This window comes from Falco biarmicus, chromosome W, assembly GCF_023638135.1.
Source record: "Falco biarmicus isolate bFalBia1 chromosome W, bFalBia1.pri, whole genome shotgun sequence".
Taxonomy (NCBI): Eukaryota; Metazoa; Chordata; class Aves; order Falconiformes; family Falconidae; genus Falco; species Falco biarmicus.
In genome coordinates, this window is record NC_079310.1 from 6,229,380 (window position 1) to 6,243,375 (window position 13,996).

A 13,996-nucleotide genomic window follows, 5' to 3' on the forward strand; every position below is an offset into this window, starting at 1 on the left:
GCCTCCCACTGAACAGTCAACAGCGATGAGTCAGCACTAACAACCGCCAGATCTGGGGAGATTCTACAGTTCCTTACAAAGACATTCCTAGTACCACCTCTCCCCAACACAGCTATAGGCGGGACTAACCGTCCCCTTCCGGCGCGCGGGGGGGCGGAGCCCCGGTCACGTGAGGGGGCCAGCTTCCCCCGCACCGCTCACGTGGTGTTGGAGTGGGTGTAAGGGTTGTTGGGTGACGTGCGTGCTGGTTGTGTGTGAGGGGTGGTAGATGAGCGTGCTGCGTCATAGGGGAGAGGCTTCGCAAGCGTGTAGAGAAAAGGGGGGGGGGGGAAGGCGGGAAGGCACGTGGTGGTCACGTGATGGTGGTGGGCGCCGCTGCTGCTGCTGCTTTGTGAACACAGGTATCGCGTGGGGGTGTCGGGACCGTCGGGGAGTGGGATGGGGGTGCGTCTCCTTTTCTCATTGCTTGCCCCACGCGCACGGTAGCGGAGTGGTGGACTTGTGTGCCCAGGGGAGGCCCGGCGCCCTTCCCCCACCCAACGGTCTGGGGGCGGCCGTTGCTTCCTCCGCAGCCTGAGGTCTCGGGTGGGCTCACCGCCTGGAAGCCGGTTCCCCGCCCTGGTGGGAGGTTTTTTCTGGCAGCGGCTGTCTGCTAGGGCCGTTCCCCGCCCCCCCCCTCCCCCCCCCCCCCTTAAGGCCTGTTTCTTCTTCCCGGCTGTGGAGTGGGGTGGTGGCAGCGGCCTCCCGGGAGAAGCTTCGCCATGCTTAGATTGCCGGCCCCCCCTTCCCTTTAGCGGTAGATGCTGTTGAGTAGGCCGTGGTTGCGGGCAGCTCCTGTCCTGTTCCTGCCCGGACTCGTATGGGGAGGGGGAGCCGGTGGGTGCCGGGAGAGGGGGGTTAGTTTTCCCACCCTCTTTCGTCCTGGTGAGAGTGTCCCGCACCCCATCCCTCTTGTTTCCCGTGTCCTTACAGCTGGGGATTTCTCTCCTGATGGGTTCGTACTTCTCGTGGCTCTGGGCTGTGAAGAGAGGGGGGTGCAGCTGGACCTCTCAGAGGGGAAGCAGGGCTGCCAGATGGGTGTGTGTCTTGGGGCCTCTTCCTGATACCGAGTCAGGCCAAAGGAGGGCTGGCAGCACGGGAAGGGAGCAAGTGGGTGAATAACTGCTGGTTTGTGCCTTGTGTAGGGCTTTACCTCAGTATTGTCTTTTTTCTGTCCTTCACAGGTGCTCCTTCATGGGGAGTGGGTGGGGTGGTGGTGTAGGGCAGCCGTGTCCCAGTCACAGCTACAGAATTCACTGACTATAACATCTCAGCAGCAACAGTAGGTTACTTGAGAACATGGTGATGAATGAACTGTTCTGTTAACCTTATCTAGTCCTTCCTCGCCCCTGACTCTGTGCTTGCTGAGAATTGGAAGTTAGGGTAGAGTTTTGTTATTGGTCTGGCTTATGTTGCATTTAAAAACAGAAAAGAAAGCTCTTCTGTGTTTGCTATTGTTCCTGAAGAAAATTACAGCAGGAAAGTAAACTGGTAGAAACCCTTCTGCAAGAAACTGGATGTAGAAAGGACCTGGTCCACCTTTGAGCCTGATGGCAAGGATCTTCTGAACTCTGTGATGTGAAATAGATTTAAAAATATGTGCAGAAATGTCTGCAGTGCTGTTGAATGCCACCTGGGAGTTGCTCAGGGTGAACCTGGTTTGAAGCTTCTCTCTTGTAGATGTGTTAACATCAGGAGCATGGACATGTAGAGTCCTCTTGATTATATTCAAAGGAACACGCGGTCTTGGGGAACAGAAACTTGGAGTTAGGTGTGGAGCTATGTAAGGGGAAGCTCATTAGGGTCAGCTCGCTTCCTTTCTAGCTACCAAGCAGCAGTTGATCCCTAGTTATCTCAATTTGAGTAAATGCTGAATGCTTATAATATAGCAGTAGATCAAGGTGATAGCCTCTGGGGTGGTGGTGGCTGGTGAAATGGAAGGGAGGTCCTGGTGTGAGAGTAGCTAGTTTTTTCAAGAAGAGAAATTGGAGCTATGTGTGTGTGTGAAGGGAAGGGAGGAGGAGGATGATGTGCAGGTCTGGAGGAGCAGTGCTTATCACTGAAATAGCCCTTCACAACAAATGGCAGCAACTCGGCCTTCTGAGGCTCTGCTTTTTTTTAATATTTATCAGGCCCTTTTAACAATTCCCTTTACTATATCACGTTCTCTAGTGGAATCTGGGTTTGGATTCCTACCTGACTGACTCAGTATTTATACCTGGGCTTGATCTCTCTGTGGTGGTTTGACATAACTTGTTTAAAGAATTTATTTTTAACCTTACACTAGGTAACTTGAAAGCAAGCAAGGCTAAATCACTTTGCAGCACTAATGATGTTTGGGACTCCTAGAGGGTTACATGGAGAAACTGGATTAACTGGTGTAAACTGATTTTGATGCATAGTCTGGGAAATTAGCCAGTTTTTGTGTTTATAACCTCAACAATCTTGGTAATTTGAGGGAGAGAGGAGTGGGAATTGGGCAAGCTCTGTTCTGCTTTGTTCAAGTTTCAGTTTTATCAGCATATTGATTAAAGAAAGTGTTCGTAGTAATAAAAACAAAGACATGGAAATTCAGAAATTTAGACTTTCACTTGCATTGTTTTGGCCAGTCCTCAAAAAAGCTCCTGGTGCCATGAGTTGCAAAAGGATTTGACCATTTGAGAGGACTTTGGAGTTACAGACTCGCCACTAAAAATGTAAGGAAGCTAAGGGAAACTCGACAAGAAAATATTGTCTATTACCAGAAGCGCACTTTTTTCTTCTTCCAGTTTTTAAGCTACCCTTTTAGAACTTAGAAGCAGGCTTTTGATGTTTTATATTTCTTCCATGGACTCTTATTTTATGTGATGCTTTCCTCATAGAATGCCATTTTTTGGTATGTTTTATATTTGTTGCTGGTGTCTCCCTAGTGATACTGATCATAGCAGAATAGTATGCTGGTTAATAGTGCTTGAGAAATGTATGTATTGTAGACTATTAATACTCTGATAACAATTAGTATTGACAATATTACTATTAATAGTATTGTTTACTTGAAATTTCAGTAATGCTTAGTACCAGTACTTGGAATAGATTCTTCATGAAAGAATAGGAATACAAATTTATATCTTTTATTAATCTTTTAACCAAATAAGAGACAAAGATAAATAAAAGCATGTGAGCAGGACTCTGAAGATCTGTGTTCTGTGCTCGGGTTTGCAACAGCCTCTTATGAGCTTGGTAAAAGAGAAGCCAAGTGACTTGCCCTTTATAAGATGACAGATTAAAGAAACTCAGTGTTGTATACTTCAAAATTAATGAATGGAAGGTGCTAGAGGAAATACAAGTAATATCTGCTTCAGTGTTGTTATTCTACTGGAGCTTTTTGTTAAATTTTGGGTTTTTTTCTGATGCAGTCTACTCATTTGTAGCCCGTTGTGTCCTCTCTGCTTTTCAGGGAAGGCCTAGCTTGGACTTGTACTGTTTTTCATATAACTTCCCAAAACAGGTTATGCTCATTAAAGCAAGAGCCAGGATGAAAGGCTGTGAAGTAGCTCCTTTGCAATTACTTAAGGTTCATATTTTACAAAAATCATACAAAGGGTTTCTCCCTTTTCTTCTAACATGGAAGTCCATGCTTTTTAATTTTGACCATCTAAACTGGCAATTTGCCAGAACTCCCTGTCCAGCTGGGGCTCCTGCAGTTTGTTTCACAGGTGTGGTTCCTTCAGCCCTTTTCCCTCCACTACTCAGTGCTGCAAAGAGTAAACAGTGACTAAAGACAGATAGATTAGAGGCGATATGGTCTGATGTTTAAGATCTCATGGCTTGCTTTTACTACTACATAACTATTTTGCTGAGCATGTTATTTTACTTATGTTTTTCTCTAGATTGTAAAACTTGTAAGATGGGTTATATGAACAACTTTGCATAGTTCCTTTGGATGGAGTTGTTTCTACTCTCAGTTCTCTTGAAATTATTTTTTTAAAACCAGCTGTCTTTGTGAAAGCTGCGAGATACTGTGGCTTCTTTTGAAGGTAAACTTGACAAACATTCTTCCTCCCTCCCCAGCTTCTTAAATCAGTCTTCCAACAGATGAGCTTGTAGGAGTCCTTAACCTGGTAGAGTGCAGCATTTTGTATTAAAAACAATTGTTTCCCATATTGAGAGCGCTTTGATCTTTTTTTTAGACTTAAGGTTTGCCTGAAGTAGTACTCCTATGGTGAACTTAATGGTTTTGGGGTTTTTTTGCTTTATCATATAGGAAACATTTTATTCTAGATCTGCAGAAGATGCAGGTTTAATGGAATTTGTATTACGGAATCATTTAGTATTTGAATCCAAAGTTAAATGAAGAAAATGCAAATACTCTTTTAATGTCTAGATTTGAATCATCAGGTTGTGCTTTTTTTAAACCTGATTTAAGGGGGCGGAGTCTGTCTTAGCCTGTTAGGCAGTCCTGTGGTTGAAGGTGTCAATTTTGAATTCAGTAGCTATGTTCATATTCCTAAATATTTTTAATGGTTAGCTAAGGAAGTCTTTTTGCAGTTTTACTGTGTGGTGTAGGCTTCATCTAGAACAGGGGTCCTCAAACTACGGCCTGCGGGCTGGATACGGCCCTCCAGGGTCCTCAATCCAGACCCCCCCTGCCGAGGGTTGGGGGGGGAAACCAAGCAGCCGCAGATGACTGCCTGCCACTTCATCCGCGTGCTGGCCCCCTGCTTAAAAAGTTTGAGGATCCCTGGGCTAGAACACTTCAGTTGTATTTCTTATGACTAAAATACTGTTCCTGGAAGTAGGATGATTCTATAGAGACTATACTGAAATTGCTGTTGAGCAAAGAAAATTAAATGTTTTCTACTGTATTTAAGTGTTTTGAGGATGGTGGATATAATAATATAGAATGAAGCATATGGGTTCTGAAAGCTTGTTTCCTCTATGTGGTTTTAAATAACTGAATCATGGCTATTTTATGGTTAACACTTGACTGATATCTCATATTATCACACTGTCCATGTTTTCCTGTATTTGAAGGCTATTGCTGATTTTTTTTCTTTCTACATTTACATTCTTGATTTTCAAACTTGCATGTTGTCTTAGATGTGGCTTCAGCAACATGAATCTGAAAGGAATCCTGGTGCCAAACCCTGCTCTGCTGTCAGGCTGTATGAAATATATTGTATTTGAGAAATTCTGGTCCATGCTTTTGATGGGTTGTACCTCAAGGGACAGATGTCTTCTGTTACTCAGCTTTTATCTCAGCTTTCAGTCAAACATTCTTCGGATCACTGACTTGTGATCCATTTTGAGACTGACATAAGAGAGACCCAAGTTACTGATGTTAATTTTGAATGACTAAATGTGATAAGGGAGAGCGATGCTGCACTTCCCAGTCTTGTGCTTTACTTTATTACCCACTGAATGAATTTCTGAGTGTTTTGAACATGGAGTAAGTGCCATAGAGTAGTTGTCTGAAATTAATTTTAGAGAAAGATTGAAATAGTGTTATGAGTTTGGTGAAGGCAAGTTAATGAGTATGCAAAAGGTTTTTTTCAGTGTTTGAGAAAACCTTGTGGCTTTTGATATGTGTCCTCAACCTGTTGGGTTTCTTTGCTGCTTCTTGATGTCCAGATAGCAGCCATGCCCAGCAACCTTTCTTTGCATCTTAGGAAAAGATGCTTATTGTCTTTCTTGAGTAGTTCTCTGTTATGACTGCAACTATAAAACTCCTTGCAACTTTATACCTTGTATTCTGGTTTTCATTGTTTACCATTTTATCTGTTGATGTAGTAATGTATGTTGCTGGATTCAAAGTCCCAGTGACTTCTGTCCTACCTGATTTAATTGAAGATAGATGTTCACTTGGTTTTATTTATGTGACTGTCTGAGCAGAAATGCTAGAGCTTAAGACTTGTCCCTAATGAAGCTTGCGGGGCATGTTTCATAACAACTTTTCTGTTATAAGGCTTCCTTCCCTTTTTATTTCACTTAATTGCAGACTGGCTGAGGTTGGCAGGGACCTCTGGAGGTCATCTTGTCTCTCCCTGCCTCAAGCAGGACCACCTACAGCAGGTTGCCCAGGACTGTGTCTGGACATCCTTTGAATATCTCCAAGGATGGAGACTCCACCACCTCACTGGACAACCTGTACCAGTGCTCAGTCACCCTCACAGTAAAAAAAACATTTATTGATGTTCAGATGAAGCCTTCTGTGTTTCAGTTTGTGCTTGTTGCCTCTGGTCCTGTCACCAGGCACTGCTAAAAAGAGCCTGGCTCTATGTATGTGCCTTCCCTTTAGATATTTATATGCATTGATGAGACACCCTCCCCAAAGCTTTCTTCTCTAGGTTAAACTACTTGACGTAGTCAAATCTGTAGTCCTTCAGGCAAATTCAAGGCCATATGTTCTTACATCCCTTTGAGAAGGAGACGGATTAAGGATTGAATTTAGTAAGGGTGGTGGTAACTAATTTGTGACTCTTGATAGGTGGCGAGGTAGGTGGGTTTGAGATATGTTTAGAGAAAGTGTGAAAATGCAATGAGATGCATATTTCAAATCCAAATAATGTCTGTGCTTGCAAATAAGGAGTCTTGGCTCTAGCTGAACTGAAGACTATAATTCAGCAGTTCTGTGAGGGAAGAAATGGGTCAAACATTTGATTGTCTCATAGTGATAAAATTGCCCAAGCCCTGTTTATGTTCTGTCTAGGAATTGTGTGGATTGTAAATGATGGTTTAATGCACATACAGTGTTTAGGAGAGGTTAGGCTGAGTTCTTATTGTACTTCTGCATATTGAGCAGTTCATTTTATGAAGCTATGTGCATCAGTTATTTTTAAAAGTATTTTTAAATGAAAATAAAACTTTGCAGAATTACATGAGTCCTGGTAAACTAGAAGTGAACTGGATCAGCCTATTTTTCCTGTTCTTACAAATCCAGCCCCCTTCCCCCAAATCCTCAGGACCCTTACAACTGTAGACAAAGGTTAAAATAAAGTTAGTTGGTTAAAATTACTTCATAGTTAGGGATAATGAATGAGAAGTGCTGTGATGGCTTTTTGTACAGTCCTCTGAAATGAAACATTGGTGGGTTTTAGTTTCTGTTAGAAAACCTACCTCAAATATTTATATGACTTATCTCCCTTGTTGATTCTGTTGATTGCTAGGGAGTGCTTTTGAGTACTTCAGTCATGGCAGAGAGGGAAGTGAAAAATCTCCAACTTCTATATTTCTTCTCAATAAACAAATCCATTAAAATAACTGATCAACAGAAGGAATTCTAAGTATTTCTCTAGTTATGAAATGATCTACCTATTATAAAATATGATAAAACGTAGGACAAGAAACCACAGTACTATTCCTTTTCAGTTGATTTTAATATCCAAGCAAAAATTGAGCTCAAAACCAGTGTGATGCATCTTACCTTGCAGGCCGGAACAAGCAGATTTTGAACATCGAGTCAGACTGTAGTAAGTAAAACCTTTTCTACCTAGCAAAAACTAAGTAGCTGTTTGGGATTGGAGCTGAATGTAGGAGAGAACAAATGAGAGTTTAGCAACTGGAGTTGGCATAGTTTTTATCACCAGGACTTTAAGGAGTTTAAGGTGGCCAGGAACTGGTTTTATGGTTGTAGGTCCCCTTTATCAACAGACCCTAATTGAAAAGCTGGCATGCAACTCTTCCTCATCTTCCAATTGCTTTTTTAGAATTGGTATGTATTTTTAAAATGACCCAAACTTCTAATTAAAAGAAAAATTGAGGGCATCTTTCCTTTTTTTTATTTTCAGTAAACTGTATGAAATGAAGATTTTATTAAGTTTCAGACCAGTCAAAAAACCAAACCCACAGTCCTCCCTAATAGCTCATCTTAAAGAAGATGCTGTGAATATTTTCCAATTGTATTTAAATCCAAAACATCACAGCTTCAAGAGTCTGAAGGTTAACTAAAAGATTATTGTATGTTTCTTGAACTTAGGATTTCAAGTCTTTTATAGCAATTGTGTATCTAACTAAAGCTCTGGAAGAGTTCTGCCAAAGAAATACTTGTCAGTCTAAAATTCTTACATTGTAAGCAGTGTACTTCTAACTCTTAACAATTTGCATTTCAGTGGTGTTAAAATCTCTGCTGAGTTCCAGATAAATGTTTATTTTTAGTTGCCTCTGAAGTAAAATTAGAGCCTTTTGTGGATTCACATTGGTTTATAAAATTTTTTTTTTACTCACCAGGTTTAATCCTAGTATTTCTTTTCACTTAATGTTATTGTGTTCCTTGGGTTCTGTTTTGTTCATTTTTTTAAACTTAATTAGGATTGTGATAATTCAATTGAACAAAGGTTTTTGTTCTCAAATGTGTTTTCATATTAGAATATACATTAAAAAGTCTAACTGATCATCTCTGATATGGAAGACCTTACTCTTGGTGCTTTGTGTTCTGGGAACTTTCTGGGGTTTATTCATTTTTTTATATAAAATTTGAGAACTTTAAAATGGTTTTAAGGGAAGTTATGTGTGTTTTTACTTTCTGCTGATGGAAGTTATGTGTGTTTTTACTTTCTGCTGATTTAGAGCTTTGGGTGAATGCTGTTGTCTTAACCACGTATGTCTTGGATTTTTTGCTCTTAGTGGAGGAGGCATGTAGAATGACAAGTTGCAATTTTTCCTTTTATGGTTTTTATTTTCACCTTGGTGAATCAGGTTCTTGCTAGTTTTCAAAAAGTCATGTTTTGGGTAGTGTACTCATTGAACTTCTAAAAAACAGTCTTTGTATGTTTAAATTGAGAACACATTTAAATCATCATACTGTTCTACGTTTTAAACTTGCCTAACATTGCTTTCTCACTTATTCACAGTGTCATCTTGACTTCTACAGCAAGTGTGTTTAACAGTCCCCTGTTGTGCTAGAATTTTTACATAACGTTCTTTGAATGACTGAATTATTATTGTTATTAAAAAGCTGTTACTTAAGGTTTTAATGCAATTTTAAAAACTTGAAGTATTTCATCTTAGTGTTATCCCTTGCTTGATTTCTGTGTAGATACAGCTTTTTGGTTTGCTAGGAGAAAATTGATGTTTACAAGAAAACTTCTGCTGAAATGGTTTTAAAGATTGCCATTGCCAAAGCATTTGTTCAGTGAAGTTTTCATAGGTGCAGTATGATCTCTAAAGCTGATACCTGTAATATTGTAATACTTGCTAGAATTGAACACTGTAGTCGGCAAAATGTTTATTCCAGATGCAATCTCAGAACTCACATGTGCACTGAGAGTGAGGTGCTGCAATTAATATAAATAAGCTAACAGTTTCAGAAACTATGATGTGAAGAGTACAAACCCCTTTTCTTTCAAAATGAGTAACTTGATCTTGCAGCAGAGTGCTTGGTCTCATAGATTGATAGCAAAATAAACAGGTGACTTGTACCTTAGGATGTTTTGGAAAACAGGCTTTCTACTTAAGCGTTTTAATGTTGTATTGTGCAGTATATAAAGCCATCATGTCTGTGCAATCAGGGGCTGTTGGTTTAGTACAATGTAGTAATAAATGACTTTGCGGAATACAAATACATATTTAAAAGGAAAAGTAAGCTTTAAGAAAATGAGCGAATAAACTTCTGTGAAAATGATTTTCTTAACGGTCTGTCAATAGGAGGGAAGCTTTGAAGGAAAAACTTTATTTGCTAATTCAGGTTTTTCAAACTCTTAACATTTTTTTGCACATTATTCAATTTTATTATAAGCTAGTCTGGCTTGGAAAGAAATGGTGGAGATTGAGAACCTCCTACTGGAGACAGAAAACATGTGGCAGCCAAACAACATTTAAGTCAGTCCAGACATGCAGAAAAAGGTAAAGATGAGTGGGCCTGGAATAGTGACTGTGGGTCTAGAAGAAGCCTAAGGGTGGTTCCCCCCACTTATTTTGGAAAGAAAATAAATACAGAATGAAGTGCAATAAAACTTTGGGCAGTTTGACATCATATGTAACTTGTCTCATTGATATCTTCTTCAAAAAAGATTAAGAAACTAACTAGGAAGTGGGAGATAAATTTTGTTTTGCTTTTTTTTTTTTAATGTTAAAACACAGAAGAACAGCCTGGATGACTTTATGATGAATTGTGTGGAGGGCACTTTATTTATCTGCTCCTTTCCTAGAGTGTTCTATGTTTGAAGCTGTAAAGGTTGTGTCCTGGTTTCAGTTGGGACAGAATTAACTTCTTAGTAGCTGGTGCAGCCCTGTGTTTTGGATTTGGTGTGAGGACAATGTTGATAGGACACTGATGGGTTTTTGGTTGTTGCTGGGTAATGTTTATACTAAGTCAAGGACTTCTCGGTTCCTTGGGCCCTGCCAGCCAGAGGGGCTGGAGGGGACGCAGCCAGGACAGCTGACCTGAACTAGCCAAAGGGATATTCCATACCATGTGATGTCATGCTGAGTATATAAACTGGGGGGTGGGGTGGCCAGGGCCTGCTGATTGCTGTTCGGTAGCTGGCTGAGCATCAGTCAGAGGGGTGGTGAGCAATTGTATTGTGTTACTTGTTTCTTTTTCTACCTTCCCTTTGGATTTTGTTCCTCTCCCCTTCTCCCTCCTTTTCATTATAAATGTTATAATGATTATTATTGTTTTTATTTCAATTATTAAATTCTTATCTCAACCCTTGTGTTTTACATTCCTTCCTGATTCTCCTCCCCATGGGGGACGGAAGGACAGGTAGTGAGCTAATGGCTGCATGGTACTTAGTTGCTGGCTGGGGTCAAACCATGACAGATTCTTTTGATAGTTCGGTGTAGTTTTGGTGTAGATTGGATAGACCTGGCCTTTTGGAAAATTCTAGATCAATGGAATGAGAATAAGTGAATTTACACCTGACACCAAGTGGAGAAGTTTTGATTGTGAGAAAAATAATGCTCAAAATAAAGTAGGAAAACCTGGGGTAAAATCAAGTTTTCTGATTGAAGCAGGTCAAGATAATGTTTACTATCAAAGGGAACTAATAAACCCCACCTTGTTTAAAACTAGACAAAATGCTAACGCTGGTTGCGACCACAGAAGGAGCAATCCAGAGTTAGCAGAGAAATAAAAATAATCTCTTATGGCTTTTGGTTCTCAGTGCAGTTTTTGTGGCTGCTCGTCTCGGAGCACCTGACAAAGTTTGAAAAAGGATTCGTTGTCTTGCAGGATTTCACTTTGGAAAACTAAACTGAATTAAATGGCCATGAGTTTTCATCAAGACTATTCGCAGTAAAAGCATAAGGTTCCTTTCATTCACAAACTTTAATACTGTCTTAGAAACTATTGTTTCTTTTCCTCCTTTTGGAACTTTATATTCAGAGTTGTATATGTCACGGGGGGGGGGGGGGGGGGGGGAGGGGAGTTTTTTATTTTGGTGGATTCTCATCTTGCCTAAGATGAACCTTGAGAAATATAATAATCTGGGGGAAAATTATAGAAAGTTATTCTAGAATATCTTGCTTTAAAAGAGTGTTTTTCATTAAGACTCCTGGTTTTCTTTGGTTTTCTGAATATGTGAGCATATTGCAAGCAGTGATCTGTACTGGTGGTCTTCCCTCAGTATCTAGTTCAAGGAGTAGGGCTCTGTACAGGTGCAAGAATGATATCAGAGCTCTTTAGTGTTGCTACTGAAACTCTGAAGCTAGAATCAGATCTATTATCACGAGGTTTATAGCACATTTTATAGATATAGCCTTACTGATTACTTAGTGCATTTGCTTTTATATCACTTGTGGCTTGTAATTTAACCATTGCTTTTTGTTGTGAGTATTGTAATGTGATCTGATGAGTGTCGCAAGTCTGAATTAAACCTTCCCTCCAAAACTCTTATGGTGGCACTTTCTACCTTGTTCCTCATCAATTCTAGTGTGGATTAACTAGGTGCCCTTTTTTTTTTTATGCAGTTGAGTGTGCTCTTGCTAGTGTGAGAATGTAACAAATGTTTCCACTCTTACTTGGCTATTTTTAGCCCTGTTGCTTGTATCTGTTTCTATTCAAAGAATTACTTTTGAAGCTATTCCAGGAGAACATGGTTCTGTTCTGTGATGCGGGGGGGGGGGGGGGGGGGGAGGGAGAGCACAAGTGCTGAGCGTGTTCGTTATCTGGCAGTAAGATGTCTGATATAGAGTGCTGCTTTCTGTGTGACTGAACTCCAGTCAAAGCAAATTCCTCCTTCTGGGTATTGTCCTGGCTGTGTGGCTCCAAGCTTGTGTTAGCAATTTCTTTCTGTCATTTGGAGTACCTAGGTTTTAAATTGAATCTTCTTTTTGGTTTTGTTCTTCTGTGTAAACAGCAATTAATTTTAGGGGCTGTTTAGATATGGGCCATTACATCAGAGCAAATAACTGAAGTATGCATTTCTGTAGTTTTAATAGCCAAAGATGATAGTTTGCAGTTATTGTCTTTTTTTCCCCTGCTCTTGTTACAATTGAGCAGCTGGGGTTTTTGTTTGTTCTGGTACTGGTTTAATCTGGATTAACTTTCCCTTTTTTTGCTGTTACATGAATTACTAATCTTGTGGGTGCAGCTAGCTGTTGATTGTAATGGTTCATGGGGGGTGGTCCACCAAAAAGTGTTGTGTTTTTTTTAACTGTTGTCTTATGGTTGGTACTGTTGACAAAGTACAAGCCTGAAGTGTCCTTGATGTATGCTTGTAGCTCATGTTGTATGTACTGACTTAGCCCAAGCTTAAACTGTTTCAACAGTGTCCTACTGATGTTGTCACTAGAGGTGTGAGGAACAGTGGTTTTGAGACAAATTGGTCACAATTAATACAGGAAGGTCATATGTCCTGTGCAGCTTCAGTGGTATATTTCAGTTGTTGCGACGGAGGGAAGACACAGTTGCTCAATATGAGTGATCAGCAGACTTCGTTTATTGTCCCTTACAGTCACCTTTTATGCCTTGTTATAATTAGCTCATACATATTACAAAAGTTAAGCTCATTATTGGTTAGTTGCCTAAATACCAAGCCCGCCCCTAGTTTCTCTTCTGTAGTTTTCTGTTCCCACCTGCAACATTCTTTTCCCACCGCAATCTTCCTGTTATTGTGTAACAAGGACAGCCAAAGACAGTGTATTTTGCTTTACTTCAGATAAGCTGAGAGCGATGTGCATTTTTGTTCAGCCAGCTGGACTATGTCTATGTGACCCTTTTCAGCTAGCCAGTTATCCACATTCAGTCTTATCTGAGATGCTTTGTCTACTTAAAACTTTTGTTTTATTTGTGGTACTGTTAGCTTAACCAGAGTGTGACCTGAGTTCGTATGTCCTTCCATGTATTCTTTGAAGAGAACATCTATAACCCCAGTTCATGCTCTGCAGCTGTTTCCTCGCCTACGTGTGTGTGTGTGTGTGCGCCCTGAGCTCACCTGGGCTTCTAGCTGACCCCTAAGTTCATCTTGGGCAGACTGGAAAGCTGTGCAAATTACTGTCTGTAGAGGCTTTGCCTTGTGATATTTTTTCTTTCTTTTGTGTCTGTGTGTGGAGGGGAGCCATCTGAAGAACTTCTAAGTTACCCAGCCCTGTCTTCCTGGATGAGTCTGTCTGGATTTCCTTCTTTCCCTCTTGGAGGGGCTGCTGTGAGTCTTAACAAGCTGGCAGAGGGAGCAAGACTTCTCAAGGTGGGGCTTTTGATAGGGAGAGGGTGAATGTGTAAATGCATTATTCCTGTGAAAATGAAATTCAGAGATGACCAGCAAAAGCACCGAATATCTAGTTGTGTGTACAAAATCATTAAAGATTGCTTTTGGTGGCTAAATTGCTTCAGGTTAGTTTGAATCTCTAGTTTAATGCCTGAAACTGAATGTAGACAGATACTTCTGTGGCTGGGGGAGGGACTATAATCTAGATTACCATAAACTGTTAGGCTGTCCTGATTTTGGTCGATTATAGCCTCCTTGTTTGGATAAAGCACCTCCAAATTCTTATAAGTGTATTCTTCACTGCAAGTTACTGAATGCTAACAGGTATCCAA

At 40.6% G+C, this 13,996-nt stretch overlaps 1 protein-coding gene across 16 annotated transcripts in view; it reads left to right on the top strand.

The window, feature by feature from the left end:
• Positions 1–230: 230 nt before the first annotated feature.
• LOC130142070 (ubiquitin-associated protein 2-like) overlaps positions 231–13,996 on the top strand; it is a 92,343-nt gene continuing 78,577 nt past the window's right edge. For 11 of the 16 annotated variants that reach the window (XM_056323497.1, XM_056323501.1, XM_056323498.1 and 8 more), the window contains exon 1: positions 231–401. In XM_056323497.1, the coding sequence (XP_056179472.1) occupies positions 269–401 (133 nt within the window). In that variant the 5' untranslated portion in view covers positions 231–268. Of the gene's footprint in view, positions 402–1,223; positions 1,322–13,621; positions 13,644–13,996 lie in introns of those variants that run through there. The other 5 variants (XM_056323508.1, XM_056323512.1, XM_056323511.1 and 2 more) reach the window with 4 other exon arrangements.